Below are 16,617 nucleotides of genomic sequence, written 5' to 3' on the forward strand. Positions count from 1 at the left end.
CTTCCTCACGTTCAAAATGGTTTTTCTAGCAGATTGAAAGGGCAACATCACAGGGTTTATCCAACAGTTTCTTTCCCCGTGATGGAAATAGTTTCATCTCCAGGTTTGAATGAATCTCAGCTAGTTTCCTCTGCCTTCGAACACTTAAACTCGTTCGCTCCAGGCAGAGAACAAGTGACGTAGGGCTGCAGTCAACCGCCGCCATTGTCAAACCTGAGACCAGGACCAGTCATGATCGAGTCATAAGCAGGTTGAGACGGAGTCAAGGTTGCGACAAAACCCATCAAATCTGGTTTCAAGACCAAGCTTTTGCTTCAACAAGTTGGAAATGGTTCATTCGTGCTTTGTGACGATTATTAGAAGATACAGTGGTGCTTGAAAGTTTCTGTACCCTTTGGAATTTTCTATATTTCTGCATAAATATGACCTAAAACATCAGATTTTCACACAAGTCCTAAAAGTAGATAAAGAGAACCCAGTTAAACAAATGAGACAAAAATATTATACTTGGTCATTTATTTATTGAGGAAAATGATCCAATATTACATATCTGTGAGTGGCAAAAGTATGTGAACCTCTAGGATTAGCAGTTAATTTGAAGGTGAAATTAGAGTCAGGTGTTTTCAATCAATGGGATAACAATCAGGTGTGAGTGGGCACGCTGTTTTATTTAAAGAACAGGGATCTATCAAAGTCTGATCTTCACAACACGTTTGTGGAAGTGTATCATGGCACGAACAAAGGAGATTTCTGAGGACCTCAGAAAAAGCGTTGTTGATGCTCATCAGGCTGGAAAAGGTTACAAAACCATCTCTAAAGAGTTTGGACTCCACCAATCCACAGTCAGACAGATTGTGTACAAATGGAGGAAATTCAAGACCGTTGTTACCCTCCCCAGGAGTGGTCGACCAACAAAGATCACTCCAAGAGCAAGGCGTGTAATAGTCGGCGAGGTCACAAAGGACCCCAGGGTAACTTATAAGCAACTGAAGGCTTCTCTCACATTGGCTAATGTTAATGTTCATGAGTCCACCATCAGGAGAACACTGAACAACAATGATGTGTATGGCAGGGTTGCAAGGGGAAAGCCACTGCTCTCCATAAAGATCATTGCTGCTCATCTGCAGTTTGCTAAAGATCACGTGGACAAACCAGAAGCCTGTTGGAAAAATGTTTTGTGGACAGATGGGACCAAAATATAGCTTTTTGGTTTAAATGAGAAGCGTTATGTTTGGAGAAAGGAAAAGACTGCATTCCAGCATAAGAACCTTATCCCATCTGTGAAACATGGTGGTGGTAGTATCATGGGTTGGGCCTGTTTTGCTGCATCTGGGCCAGGACGGCTTGCCATCATTGATGGAACAATGAATTCTGAATTATACCAGCGAATTCTAAAGGAAAATGTCAGGACATCTGTCCATGAACTGAATCTCAAGAGAAGGTGGGTCATGCAGCAAGACAACGACCCTAAGCACACAAGTCATTCTACCAGAGAATGGTTAAAGAAGAATAAAGTTAATGTTTTGGAATGGCCAAGTCAAAGTCCTGACCTTAATCCAATCGAAATGTTGTGGAAGGACCTGAAGCGAGCAGTTCATGTGAGGAAACCCACCAACATCCCAGAGTTGAAGCTGTTCTGTACGGAGGAACGGGCTAAAACTCCTCCAAGCCGGTGTGCAGGACTGATCAACAGTTACCGCAAACGTTTAGTTGCAGTTATTGCTGCACAAGGGGGTCACACCAGATACTGAAAGCAAAGGTTCACATACTTTTGCCACTCACAGATATGTAATATTGGATCATTTTCCTCAATAAATAAATGACCAAGTATAATATTTTTGTCTCATTTGTTTAACTGGGTTCTCTTTATCTACTTTTAGGACTTGTGTGAAAATCTGATGATGTTTTAGGTCCTATTTATGCAGAAATATAGAAAATTCTAAAGGGTTCACAAACTTTCAAGCACCACTGTATTTTTGAGAAGACAGAAATGCTAAGACGGAGACAAGTCCAAGGACAAATCGCAGGGAGTCAGAGACAAGTGAAAACACCAAGCGTCTAATGCAACACTCCTTGGGCTTTGCTTCTTTTTGCATTTTCATTAAGGATGAAAGTTTTGGCGCATGCTAAAAAAGAACAACCAAAAAAAACTGTGAGAAAGACACATAGTAGTGCCATGCACATCTTAATTTCAAGTCAGCATGGTTTCATGAAGGAAGAAAACAAACAAAGAAACAAAAAACCCAACAACCCACCAGAGCTGCGGGCGGGGGGAAATATTCGGGGGAGAAAAAAACCTCAGACTTTGAGATTAAAGTCGTACATTTATTAGGAAAAAAAACCCAAACACGCTTGGGTCTTCTCTGAGATTGTAAATTGAGAAATTTGTAAGAAAAAACTAGTAATTTTCGAGATTAAAGTCAGAAATTTATGAGAAGAAAGCTACAAATGTACAAGGGAAACAAATCTCTGAAAAATACTGTTATTTTGTCAAGAAAGCACATGGACTACAAAGACTTCATTTCCTGTAACTTTGGCTCAGCTGTTTCAAAGACACCATTTCTACATGCTGAAAGTAACAGGAAACTGCTCTTGTGCAATAATTATACATTTATAACCAGCCATGTCAAAAAACAAAGGACGCGAAGAAACAAAGCTGGATGATTTATACCTTCGTCTCCCGTTGCATTCAGGAAGCGCAGCAATCGCATGCCCCGGCTGCAGTGCATTTGGGAAACGTAGCCCAAAACATCTCGGCGCGTTAGTCTGTTATATTGCGTGATTGAAGAGGAAAGACTGCATTTCCTCGAATTCTTAACTTGTATTTTCAACCTGCAACGGCCGTAAAACGCCATCATAAGATGCAGTCTGCCAGGACGTCGACGAACCTTTTCCAGCGTTGGAAGGAAAGTGCTGCTCGGGTGATTAGGGAACCAGAATACAGTGCAGAAGTGCAGTTTGGCCCTCAGAAGCAGTGGGATCACAGAATACCTTTGCGCAGCAGGGGGGTTAACGCATCAGCATGAAGCCCTTCCTGAAACAAAAGGAAAAGGAGTTTTGTAGCGAACTTGTCATGCAGTGACCGTGAGCGACACCGGAACAGAGCGGCACGTGAGAAGGTGGCCTCCGACTGACTTTTTTTGCCGAGGCAGTGTTTACGGCATGCAGGGGTGAAGCCTACCACTGGGAGTTAAGACAGTTATTACAGTAATTATCACTCTCTCACTCAGTGGAAGCAGGAACTCGCTCTCCTTATTTAGAGCTGAACACAGAGGAAAAACAGAACTGCACATATAACCATTCATTTTGGCCTACGCTCAAATTGTTCGTCGTACAGTACCGTTCAAAAGTTTGGGGTCACTTTGAAATGTCCTTCTTTTTGAAAGAAAAGCACTGTTCTTTTCAATGAAGATCACTTTAAACTAATCAGAAATCCACTCTATACATTGCTAATGTGGTAAATGACTCTTCTAGCTGCAAATGTGTGGTTTTTGGTGCAATATCTCCATAGGTGTATAGAGGCCCATTTCCAGCAACTCTCACTCCACTGTTCTAATCAGGGCTTTGAACCAGAATTTTTTTCCTATTGGTTCGTTCCGAACAGAAACGGAATTTTAACGTTTCCGGTTTTGGGTTCCACCATTAAATAGACGTTCCCGAACCGGTTAGAACAAAAAAAATTCGTTCCCGGAACGGTTAATTACGTTCCCTGTCAGCTGTTTAACAAATGGCTATAAAATTATGTCTCTGTCTCATCCAGCTTAAGCCAAATGTAGGCTAATTCTATTACAACCTTCATTAAATAAGACAAGAAATAATTCAAAACAATTATTATTTCAAATGTTGGCGATTTGGATTCTCAGTATGTCTTCCCATCTACACAAACAGAAAAAGTGCCAGAAATGAAAGATAATTCGTTTAGTGTGTTACCAAAGGCTAGTCAGGCCCTATGCATTGATAGGCTAACAGAGGTTAACGTCATTTAATGTTCGCGAGCCTCTCATTAACGTGGACAAATATATTGATATCGTGTTTGAAATTGACGTTTTTGAATAACGATAGACTGCAATATTTACCTCTTATTTAAGCTGTGGAGACGTGATAGTAGTCCACCCTCCCGCTCTCTCCATTCAGTCAGCGAACGTCACACAGGAAGTGAACCCCAGCGGGTCATAGAAACTTGCGCAGGAGAAGAATGACTTTTTTATTTGTAGGCTACGGAAACTTTGAGGAACGAAATAAAAACCGGTATTAACCGGTTACCATTATTTTTAATAAGCGTTTCTGTTTCGGAGCATAAAAAATAATAAAGTTTCTGGTTTCGTTTCTGTTCCATGTGAAATAGAAAAAGTTCCCGGTTTTCGTTCCTTGAACCGGTTCAAAGCCCTGGTTCTAATGGTACAATGTGTTTGCTCATTGCCTCAGAAGGCTAATGGATGATTAGAAAACCCTTGTACAATCATGTTAGCACAGCTGAAAACAGTTGAGCTCTTTAGAGAAGCTATAAAACTGACCTTCCTTTGAGCAGATTGAGCTTCTGGAGCATCACATTTGTGGGGTCGATTAAATGCTCAAAATGGCCAGAAAAATGTCTTGACTATATTTTCTATTCATTTTACAACTTATGGTGGGAAATAAAAGTGTGACTTTTCATGGAAAACACAAAATTGTCTGGGTGACCCCAAACTTTTGAACGGTAGTGTACCTCAGCATGGGTTTCGCATGATGTAATGGGCGATAATGAGATGTATAATGCTACCCTGAGCTAGTGACTGATGACGGTCAACAACGTCCCACCTCCAATTTTCAGGAGGTAAAAATTCCAATAGCTCAGATGATCAGCCAAAATATAATGTGACGTGACGATTAAATAAACAGACATCAGTAATTTTAGCTGAACAATATGAAGTGGAGTTCCTTTCACCACGTTTTCCTGTATCGGCTTTCCTGAGACGTTTTATTCCACGGCTGTTTGGGAACGATTTCTCGCCAATCGTACGTTTTATCCAACTGTTGTTACATTTAATGTTGCAGAACATCGATGAAACGCAAACCCATAAACAAACATGCCCTTCGAGAAAGCGTCTTCATATCAGTGATAGTATGCTTTCTTTATTAAATAACAGCACGTTTTTTAATCCGTTGATTATTAGTTTATGTGAAGCGTCCACCGTGCAAGTCCCTGTGAACGAGCTGTTTAGTTTAGAAATGAAAACGGAGGAGAACTTGTGCAATAATATGCGATGGTTTGCCTTGCAGACAGAACTCTTGTCAAAGCTGTAAGGTTAATCACCATCAACGCGTCCTGACCAATCAGGTTTCACAGAATATGAATATCATTTGAGCTGAACAGAGATTTACTGGGATGATTGTCATTTCCCAAATAAGTACGTTATTGTCGTCGTCAACTTCAATAGTCCTTTATGAACTCATCTGGCCGACAGGCGATGAGCTAATGCCATCATGTGTTGTCCGGCGTCGTCCACGTTTCATGAAAATCGCTTCATCTCTCTCAATTCTTCACCAATTTTGATTCTTTCTGGCATGAAGGTCAGGGTACCTAGGGTGCATATAACGTCTACCCAGATTTGCTTAATCACAATTATTAATGAAGTTATGGACTAATTAAGCCTTAATGAGCAGTTCAACAAAAATTGCTTCTTCTCGGTCAATTCCTCGGCGTTTTGGATTCTTTCTGGCAAATAGGTCGGTATTCCTAGGGTCTGTATAGCTTGCAACATTTATTGCGCAAGGTGGCCCACTTTAGATCGTTCCTTCTGGACTAGACGAGGCCAGAGTGAGCTACGCTGTCATGGACAGTCTCGTTAGTCCAAGTGAGCATGGGTTGGACTGTCATCTGATGCTTTTCCTCCATTCGACTTGATCTTGTACAAGGCAACTGGATATTCCTTTGGATCGTAGATCTTGATCGACAACTTGACGCCAGGTTTTCCGAGAGCGGCCATGACCCTCGGAACCATTCTCCTCCAGGCACTGGACACGTTTCAACCAGTTGCTTTCATCACATCTCTCTTCATGGCCAAACCAACGTCATTGACAGCATTGTATCTCGTTTTCAATTGAGTCAATGCCAACAAGACTCTTCAGTTCATCACAAGATTTCATCTCCTTCCGGGAGGAGTCACACATCCAGTGTACCATGGCCATTTTGTTACGATGAAGTCTCTGAACATCCTCAGCTTGACCGAAGACAAATTTGAAAGAATTTGCTCCTCAGTTTCAGTGATACAGGTCGGGAAGTCAGAAGACGCAGTAACTCGTGGAATTTTTTCTCTATCCACTGCGCACTCTGTTGATCACAGCAGATTCAACTCCACCACAGGCATCCAAGACATCGGCAAGATAGCAGAACCTATGAACGACCTCCAGATTGCAGTTACCAAGTTGTACCTCTGTCCCAAAAACATTGTGTCGAATAAAAATGAGCCTGTCAGGTTTACCAGTGCGAACGGGGTTGGCTTGTGCCGTATCGGGGTCGTTTCCAGTTTGAAAGTATCGGAGCTCCTTTTTGTTTCCTTTTATTTGCTTTCAGCATTGCATAAATGGAATTGTGAAGCCGTTTCTATTTTTAGTATAGAAAAGATTAGTCTTTAAACTATGTTTTGGTGCAGATCTATTGATGCCACAGCGTCACCGAAGAGCTTAAATTCAGTTAGATATGAAATACAAAGCAGGTACAATTTCCATCAATAAAATAAGCTTGAATTTTTTTCCATAGTTGTGAATAATAATAATTTGAAATTATATAGCACCTTTCTCACACCCAAGGTCGCTTTACAATAAAAAAAAAAAGTCCACTAAAAGAGGGTCAGGATGTAACTCCAGTGGTGGAGCTGCCCATAATCCCACCGAAAGAGGGTCAGGATGTAACTCCAGTGGTGGAGCTGCCCATAATCCCACCGAAAGAGGGTCAGGATGTAACTCCAGTGGTGGAGCTGCCCATAATCCCACCGAAAGAGGGTCAGGATGTAACTCCAGTGGTGGAGCTGCCCATAATCCCATCAAAAATGGGTCAGGATGTAACTCCAGTGGTGGAGCTGCCCGTAATCCCATCGAAAGAGGGTCAGGATGTAACTCCAGTGGTGGAGCTGCCCGTAATCCCACCGAAAGAGGGTCAGGATGTAACTCCAGTGGTGGAGCTGCCCGTAATCCCACCGAAAGAGGGTCAGGATGTAACTCTGGTAGTGTAGCTGCCCATAATCCCACCGAAAGAGGGTCAGGATGTAACTCCAGTGGTGGAGCTGCCCATAATCCCACCGAAAGAGGGTCAGGATGTAACTCTGGTAGTGTAGCTGCTCATAATCCCACCGAAAGAGGGTCAGGATGTAACTCCAGTGGTGGAGCTGCCCATAATCCCACCGAAAGAGGGTCAGGATGTAACTCCAATGGTGGAGCTGCCCATAATCCCACCGAAAGAGGGTCAGGATGTAACTCCAGTGGTGGAGCTGCCCATAATCCCACCGAAAGTGGGTCAGGATGTAACTCCAGTGGTGGAGCTGCCCATAATCCCACCGAAAGAGGGTCAGGATGTAACTCCGGTAGTGTAGCTGCCCATAATCCCACCGAAAGAGGGTCAGGATGTAACTCCAGTGGTGGAGCTGCCCATTATCCCACCAAAAGAGGGTCAGGATGTAACTCCGGTAGTGTAGCTGCCCATAATCCCACCGAAAGAGGGTCAGGATGTAACTCCAGTGGTGGAGCTGCCCATAATCCCACCGAAAGAGGGTTAGGATGTAACTCCAGTGGTGGAGCTGCCCATAATCCCACCGAAAGAGGGTCAGGATGTAACTCCAGTGGTGGAGCTGCCCATAATCCCACCGAAAGAGGGTCAGGATGTAACTCCAGTGGTGGAGCTGCCCATAATCCCACCGAAAGAGGGTCAGGATGTAACTCCAGTGGTGGAGCTGCCCATAATCCCACCGAAAGAGGGTCAGGATGTAACTCCAGTGGTGGAGCTGCCCATAATCCCACCGAAAGAGGGTCAGGATGTAACTCCAGTGGTGGAGCTGCCCATAATCCCACCGAAAGGCACATGAAGGTATATCCCACGCCACCTGCACAGCCACTGTGACGACACCGGGCAACAGCACTCAGAACACTGCGCCATGGATCCACAAAGTGAACACAGAAGCACCGCTACACAGAGCGCTGGATAACCCCACTGTCCGAGAGCAACAAGCTCACTGCAGTCCATAACAAGTAGCACAGACGTCACCTGAGGCGGACCAAGGCCTGAGGAAACTGACGCCCAAAACCAGGTCTGGAGCTACGCCACAACCGGCGGACAAAACATTCAAACAAAGAACAAACACCAAACCATATGAACACAAAATAAAAACAAAGGGAAAAAACTCCAAAAGGCTCCGGTGAGAAGCGGATGTTTGTTAATGTTGAAAGAGAATGTGCTTTCTGGAAGGTGGATAAGCAGACACACGGCCCTCTTAGCTTATTGAGCGTAAGCTGTTTTTCTACCACAGGACAGTTGATTTCTCTAATCAGAAGGAGGTGGTTAATTTTCGACAATAGCACAGCTCTGAGTGGAGTCCCGGCCGCGACGTGAAGGAAGGGTTCATGTTAATTTGCTTATTCTAATACGCGATCCATCCTTTTGTAACCGCTTGTTCACAGGGACTTGTATTATGCACGCAGCACATAATCAACTGTCCAAGAGTTGGCCTCGTGGTTAGTGTGTCCGCCTCTCGACCGGGAGATCGTGAGTTCTATTCGTGGTCGGGTTATACCGAAGACCATCATAAAAATGGTGCCGTCTGGCAAGGCACACCGCAATACAGATGCGAGCAGGGAGTCAAACTCTCGCGGTTACCAGAGGACCAGCCCCCCACTGTAACCCAGCTATGTAATAGGTGACAGGCCGAGAGCTACAGAAACGGAGATCGGCGCCGCCTTATGCGCCATCCGGTGCGGGAAGGACTTCAGACTTTAGACATAGTTTAATTAAAAACAAAAATGAGGGGAAAAAACACATGCTGTTATTTAACCAAAATAACTAGGAGTCGTCTCCAGCTTTCTAACGGTCAGCGGTAAAGCTGCAATTTTGAAGTTTTTACAAAATGGAAGAGCAGTAAGGACGGACAGCTTTTACAGCCAGTCTGTGACCTGTTTTTTTTTTCTTTGCCTGATTGACTTTGAAGAGTGAGACCTGTGAAGGAAGGAAAGTTTTTATAGCTGCTCTTAGGCAAGTCATAAAAGGAACACGTTTGTTTCACGGATGTTCCACATCATTAAATGTTAGTATAAATGGTTTAAAAAAAAAAAAGACAACGTATTGTTGATGAGTAAATGAAACATTGCAGTCGTGAGCAAATATCTGTGGTGTAAGCGGAGGAAAGGGTTTGGGTCATACCGTTCGAAGAAAATAATGCACTTTGTAGCGGGAACAGAAACACCACTTTGTATTAGACCAGATCACACCACTCCAGCATGGGTTATTTTCCGACAATGGTACAGCTCATTGTGCGTTATTCCTTGTTTATGATTAATGTGTGTGTTTGTGTACGTGTCCACTTGTGTGCATGCGTTTTGAATCTCATCATATCATTCTCTCATCCAGCATTTGTAGAATCCATATATCTGTGTATATGTATGCAGTGTGTGTGTGTGTGTTTCTCTCTCTCTCTCTCTCTCTCTCTCTCTCTGGATCATCAGATTCACATAGATGTTCCCCGGATGAGTCCGGAGCGTTTAGTGCTCCAGCCGAGAGTCACTGAGGTAAGAGGCAGGATGGAGCCGAGATGCCGAAGCAAAAACAATCCGCTCCTGCCAGCAGCATGTCGCTTCAGGCATCGTCTGCTCACTGCCATGTGTCTATCTTACTGACTGTCTCTCTCGTCTGTCTGATCTGGTCTGATGGCTGGCGCGAGTCTCAGGCCGGAGCTGAAGGTTGGCACCCCAGTGCCTCGACTACTCACTCACACATCGGCCACTGAGGCCAGTTTGGACACTCTCTTCGATTTATTTCCTATTTCTAGTCAAGGCAGGGTGTGAATTTTTTTCTTCTGTATTTAGCCCTTTGAAGTCGAGAACCTTTTGAAGAATTAAAAAAAAAATTTTTTCCCCCTCCGTCGGATTTTGGCTACACATCGAACACTTTTTTTTCCCTTTTTGTAGATCCACAAACATCTGTGTAAAGCTGACTGATCATTTTTTCAGTGTTCTAAAATACAGCAGCGACAAAATATCAGAGGGGGAAAAAAGAAACAAGAATGTTTCAAGATATCAACGCATGTTTACTGCAAAACTGTTTACAACCACAATGCCAAGTTAGTTGAACATGATCCAGATTTATTTTATTTTTTTTGGGTCGTGCTGCTGCTGCTGCTGCTGCTGCTGCTGCTGTTTTTTGTTTGAAAGTCTTTCTTTTTGCCTTTCATCAGAAGCACACAAAAGTTTCATTCAAATGCGAATAGTTTGCATCAACCAGTTTCCGTCACTCTCCTTCCACTTTTTCTGCTGTTTGTCTTTCTCAAATCCACTAAAAACCATCCCTGGAAGTGATGACATGCTTTCCTCCTTCTTATCTTCCCCGAAGGTTATTGGTTTGTATTTAGTCTTGAACACAGTTTCAGATCTAATATATTGACATGGTTGAGTCAGCACTACTTGCGTTTTTTTATTTGTTTGTTTCGATATAAAAAAAAAAAACAACCCAACAAAAACCCCCAGTCATAATGGAAAGGTGTTATTTCTTTTTTGGCAAAACAATGCTGTACAGATGGAAGTGTTGATGGCAAAAAAAAAAAAAACCTTCCTCGAAAGTTTCAGCACTTTTGAAGTAACTTGTCCAATCGTGAAACTAATTTATACCACATCACCGATTTCTCAATCCTGATTGGTCAGAAGGGTTTATATTAATGCGTTCATTTGAATAGGTTATCGTTTCTATAGTAACCGCTCATTCGCTTGTAGGGTGGACGCTCCACGGAATCGAAACCTAATAATGAACACGTGAAGCGCAGAGCGGAGCGCCGTACTTGAGAGAATACAGGCGACCATCCGACATCTGTATGTACAAACGATGTACTTGTACCACCACAGGGAACCCGATCGTAAGTGCAAGGCAACGTATCTCATAAACACTTGACCACCGGATAACGAAATCCGTATATTTACCTAAGGTAGATGGGTTTTTATCCAGTGCTTATTTTAATTTGCTTTTTAAAAAATAACATGGGATTATTTTTTTCGCAGTCCGGTTTCCATCAAATCGTGCGCTCTGATTGGCTCGCGAGCGGTCCGGAATCCTACGATCCTATACAGATTACAGACCTTTAACGACTCGTTCGTTCACAACAACAAACAACATAGAAGCAATGTTTTGCGATAACGACAGCGTTCACAGTGAAGGCGAGTTTTACTACCCTGATGAAGACGAAATAAAAGAAAACATTTCAGGAGAAAGCTGAAAACCTGTAACTCTTGCTAACGCCGAGCAAATCCAGCAGTTTATTGAGGAGCAAAGGACAGAAAATACAACAAAAAAGACGACCTATGACCTCAGTGTCTTTGGGAAGTTCTGTCAAAACCTAAATGAAGGTCGAAAGGTGGAAGACGTACCTGGCGAAGAGCTAAACATGTTGCTGTGCAACTTTTTCACGTCCGCAACAAAGAAAAATAGCGACGTGTACGAGCCGTCCTCGCTCACGTCTTTCCAGAGAAGTATCCAGTGCTATCTGAATCAGTCCGGCTCAAAACTAAATATCTTTACGGATCGAGTTCAACAAGTCAAGAGAAGTCCTTGAGGCCCGTAAAAGGCAGTTAGTTGAGGTTTTCACGAGGGGAAACCGTCCACAAGCAGCCAGGGCGTGTTTTTGACGAGCTTGTAGCAGGTTTGTTTGAAATATGGTTTCCCTTTCGGGCGCTCTCATTTCCTGTTACAATTTGGGAAAGAAAAAAAATGAATATATTATTTACCAGCTTAAGGTCGGTCCGTATCATGAAATACCATGACCTCGGCCTTGAATACTGACCTCGGTCAATATTTTCAAGACATCGATCACAGTATTTCACGATATGGACCGACCTTAAGCTGGTAAGTAATATATATTTATTTTTTTCCCGGTCCAAATTCTGTGCTCTGATTGGCTGGTGAGTGGGTCTGTATCCTACGGTATGGAACCCAGTTACAGACCCCAGTTACGGACCTCAGGTGACTCGCTCGTTCACAACAACAAACATAGTAGCATTTTTTGTCCACGTTTTTTTTATAAGATTTATTTATAATATTATCAAAAATCTTTTAAATTTTTGCCAGTATTTCTCAGGAGAATAGCATTAATTTTACAGCATGGATAGCAATAACGACAGCGTTCACAGCGAAAGCGAGTTTTACTACCCTGAGGAAGAAGAAATAAAAGAAAACATTTCAGGAGAAAGCTAAAAACCTGTAACCGTTGCTAACGCCAAGCAAAAACATGGCTGAATCCTGAATGACTCCTATTTGTATAAATAGGGGACTACATAGGCGGCAAAATGTAGTTTTTTTTTTCTTGCAATGGAAGTGCACTTGTATACCGAGGAGGAAGCAATTTGCATTACAGCCGTGAATGAGGATTCAAAATGGCGGCTCGGCTCGGTTTTCCCTTTCGGGCGCTCTCGTTTTCTGTTAGAATTTGGTAAAGAAAAAAATAAATATATTATTTACCAGCTTAAGGTCGGGCCGTATGGTGAAATACTGTGACCTCGGCCTTAAATACTGACCTCGGCCCAGAGGGCCTCACTCAGTACTTTCAAGAACTCGGTCACGGTATTTCACGATACGGACCTCCCAGCTGGGAAATAACATGTATGTATTTACTGACACATTTTACACTCATCGGGAGCTCTGCTTTTAGGCAGTGCCCCTCTCTCTCACTCTCATTCATATATATAAATAAATAAAATAATCATTATTTATTTATTTATTTTACACGTACTGTAATCATTATGTTGAAGCACTTTCGACAATGTTTATTTACCATTTCTGGAAGGAGTCTCCAGTTCCGTAAGGTTTCCTCCATGTGAAATCTTCAGGACAAAGGACTTTATGCAATACGTGATCTAAAATTTGTTATAATGAATAATTTGTATTAACTTTGAGAGAGGAAGCGAGAGCCTGATGAGGGCTGACTGTAGCTGCTATAACATAGTAAATAATAAGTAAGTTGTCTTGTGGACATTTCACAAAATTAAATAAAACTCGAAATGGTTAAAGATACAGTGCAACATTCTTTAACTGGTGAAAAAATTGTAATCGTGAGCAAATTGCTGTGGAATAAACATTTCAGGACATCGGAAAATCCCCCCCCCACACACACACTGATTATTTTCCCATAACCGCACACCCCGTTCATGATGAGCCTAGTAACTGACTTCAAAGGGTTAAATCAGGTGCTGATGAGTTCATGCCCAGCAAAATCGCCAGTCGTTTTCTTGTCCTTCAGTTTTCAGCCAGGCATGCGTCCCCATCCATGACCAGATTCCCTTCCCTGTCTCTCTATAATGGCCGTTCCGAATCAGTCCTAACCTGCTTCTGCTCCTGTGTCTCTTTTTTTTTTTGTGTTCTCTTCTCTGCAGATTCACATTGACATACCGAGAACTAATCCTCTTATTCCTCTCTTTCAACAAGCTTCTGTGCAAGAGGTGAGACGTCCACACCACTCAGTCCACTCACCTTGATGCTCTTCCCTACCGAATCTTGCGTACACTTCTAGAGATCACTCTTACACACACACACACACACACACACACACACACAGACACACACAGTCGTTTGTTTCAGTGTTTCAATAAAGAGCAGGTTTGTTCACACTTAACATGCTTTCTGGATTTCATGGTCTTGTGTGCAAGGAGCTTGCTGAAGTACGTGTGTGTTTCAAAACGGAGTCGCAGACACACTAACCTGCACTCGTGTCACAGCCCGGACTGTCGCTCGCTTGCTCGCTCCTGGACTTTGAAACGAATAATATGCGGGTTTTAATCAGAAAACACGTCAAGGCACATGGTGTGAAAATCTCTCTGCTTTTAATTTGTGTGTGTGTGTTTTTTATAAAGTTCTCTGCCTTCTCCTTTCATCGGTCTCGTATCATTTCTTCCATTGGTCTCTCTCTCTCTCTCTCTCTCTCTCTCTCTCTCTCTCTCTGTTTTACTCTCACCTCTGTTCTTTTCTTTCAGAGACCCTCTCTTGCATGTTGAACACACAAACTCCCCCCGACCACCACTCTAATCTGATTTGTATTATTTTGGAGAAACAACCAGATGTTGTAAACTGTTTGCACTTTTTTTTTTTTTTTTTAAATGTGTAATTAATCCAAACAAGCATACAGTCCAAGTTTAAGCACCGTACACGTGGTGACGTGCAACGCCTGCTTCTGCTCTTCATACATATGCATTTAGTGAAGAAATGTACAAATAGTAGGAGGGCAGCACCAGGAAAGGGTGGGAAAACAGAAGGCGTGACACATTACGTGACAGACTTATTCTGTTTGATGTACGAAGGTTTGAGTAATTCGACAGCTGGTTTTGCTCAGGAATTTGCCTGCCCCCAAGAAGCTGGTGTAACTTGGCGCTGTGTGTTTGCGCGTTCAGCTTTATCGACCATTTTTATGACGTCTGTGAAACCACTGTTGAGGGAAACTAGGTGTTTTAATACTGCTTGTCGATTGAACTGCTTTTGTCTCATGCGCATCTCTTCCATCACGTGGAACAGAAGAAAGTCATCCTGTTAAATGCTACTTTTCTGACTGGGACATCAATGTCAGTTTTTTTTTTTTTTTTTTTTTAAATGTGAGCCGAAGTGACGGTTAACCAAGAAGAAAGTTCAATCCAGTTTGTCCAATTTATAGTTTATTCTGCACAGCCTTATTTATTTACATGAGTAATTAGTAGACATTTCCTTATTAGTCCCAGACTTTTTGACCGCTCTGTGGTTGACCGTGCCCACCACGTCTTCAGCTTTTATACCCTAATTTGTCCTTCATGCCCATGTGATCATCCAGTGTTCAGCTCCAGGTGTGAGAGTAAACACCCTTTTCTGGAGATCACGTAGTCTGCAGCCACATTGTTGTGTCTTGTGCTGCACTCTCTGACGTACTTGGACGTGTAAAGACGATCGTTTTGTTTGCTTTGAGCTTATCGGCGGACACAGCGATTAACCCGTAGCTGCTGTTCAGGGCAGTGGCATATCCAGGTTTAAGACTTGGGAAGAAGCAAACGAGCATACCGTTCAAAAGTTTGGGGTCACTTTGAAATGTCCTTATTTTTGAAAGAAAAGCACTGTTCTTTTCAATGAAGCTCACTTTAAACTAATCAGAAATCCACTCTATACATTGCTAATGTGGTAAATGACTATTCTAGCTGCAAATGTCTGGTTTTTGGTGCAATATCTCCATAGGTGTATAGAGGCCCATTTCCAGCAACTCTCACTCCAGTGTTCTAATGGTACAATGTGTTTGCTCATTGCCTCAGAAGGCTAATGGATGATTAGAAAAGCCTTGTACAATCATGTTAGCACAGCTGAAAACAGTTGAGCCCTTTAGAGAAGCTATAAAACTGACCTTCCTTTGAGCAGATTGAGTTTCTGGAGCATCACATTTGTGGGGTCGATTAAATGCTCAAAATGGCCAGAAAAATGTCTTGACTATATTTTCTATTCGTTTTACAACTTATGGTGGGAAATAAAAGTGTGACTTTTCATGGAAAACACAAAATTGTCTGGGTGACCCCAAACTTTTGAACGGTAGTGTAGGTCAACGAACAACTAGAATGGCAGATTAATTGGTTTGCAGTTCCTAATGCGCAAGGGATTTTGGTTCAAAAACATACACCAAGACACTGATGAGTTCTAATCGAGTCTGCATGAAGTGTATAGCAGTCAGACATATTTCAGAAATTTGATGGCACTTGGAGGCAAGACATATTTCATGGGTTGCATCTGTGGCCAAGCGAATCTCTCTGGTTAATATGAGTGTAGTGTAAGTCTGGGAGCTTCTTATTAAATCAGACATATATTTCACATCTTCACATGTTTTTCTTCTGACCTTCAGAGTTGGTCGGTCAGTAAAAAAAAAAGGACATTTTCGATTTTAAAGCTGTCACTTTCCCAAAAATTAAATGCTGTAGTGAATTTGTTAAGGAAAGTAACCTGCACAGATGGAAGCAAGTGAGAACCACAGTCTTCAGAAGAGCTTTGCAGTTTGGCCAAGACGCTTGAAACAACATAACTGATTTCTGAACAAGACTTGATGTATCAGGACACGATTTTAGCCCCAATTTCCCAGTTGCTGGCTAATTCTGGAGCTAAGTTCACTCCTGGTTCAGTACTACTATTGTGTGCAGTGAAGCATGCCGTGTGAACCTCTCTGCAACTAGAACAGCGCTGAGTAGCAGCCAGTGAGGGCTCGAGAGGAACTCAAATTCATCTGTTCTCATGCGCAGCAGATCCCTGAATCCAGTTTATCATCTGTTTGTGGGGGAGGAAGAGGGAAAAATTTAATCACAATACCATTGCTGCGATAGGAAATTATTTGTTTTGTCATACACTACCGTTCAAAAGTTTGGGGTCACCCAGACAATTTTGTGTTTTCCATGAAAAGTCACACT

General features: G+C 42.6%; 1 protein-coding gene across 3 annotated transcripts in view; it reads left to right on the forward strand.

Moving 5' to 3' along the window:
- The window catches only part of tbc1d22a (TBC1 domain family, member 22a), a 490,669-nt gene that overhangs the window by 158,984 nt on the left and 315,068 nt on the right, over positions 1–16,617 (forward strand). The window contains exons 7-8 of one of the 3 annotated variants that reach the window (XM_060903060.1): positions 9,688–9,750; positions 13,594–13,659. In XM_060903060.1, the coding sequence (XP_060759043.1) occupies positions 9,688–9,750; positions 13,594–13,659 (129 nt within the window). The remainder of the gene's footprint in view (positions 1–9,687; positions 9,751–13,593; positions 13,660–16,617) is intronic. The other 2 variants (XM_060903062.1, XM_060903061.1) reach the window with 2 other exon arrangements.

Source organism: Neoarius graeffei, chromosome 21 (assembly GCF_027579695.1).
Source record: "Neoarius graeffei isolate fNeoGra1 chromosome 21, fNeoGra1.pri, whole genome shotgun sequence".
NCBI classification, from domain to species: Eukaryota; Metazoa; Chordata; class Actinopteri; order Siluriformes; family Ariidae; genus Neoarius; species Neoarius graeffei.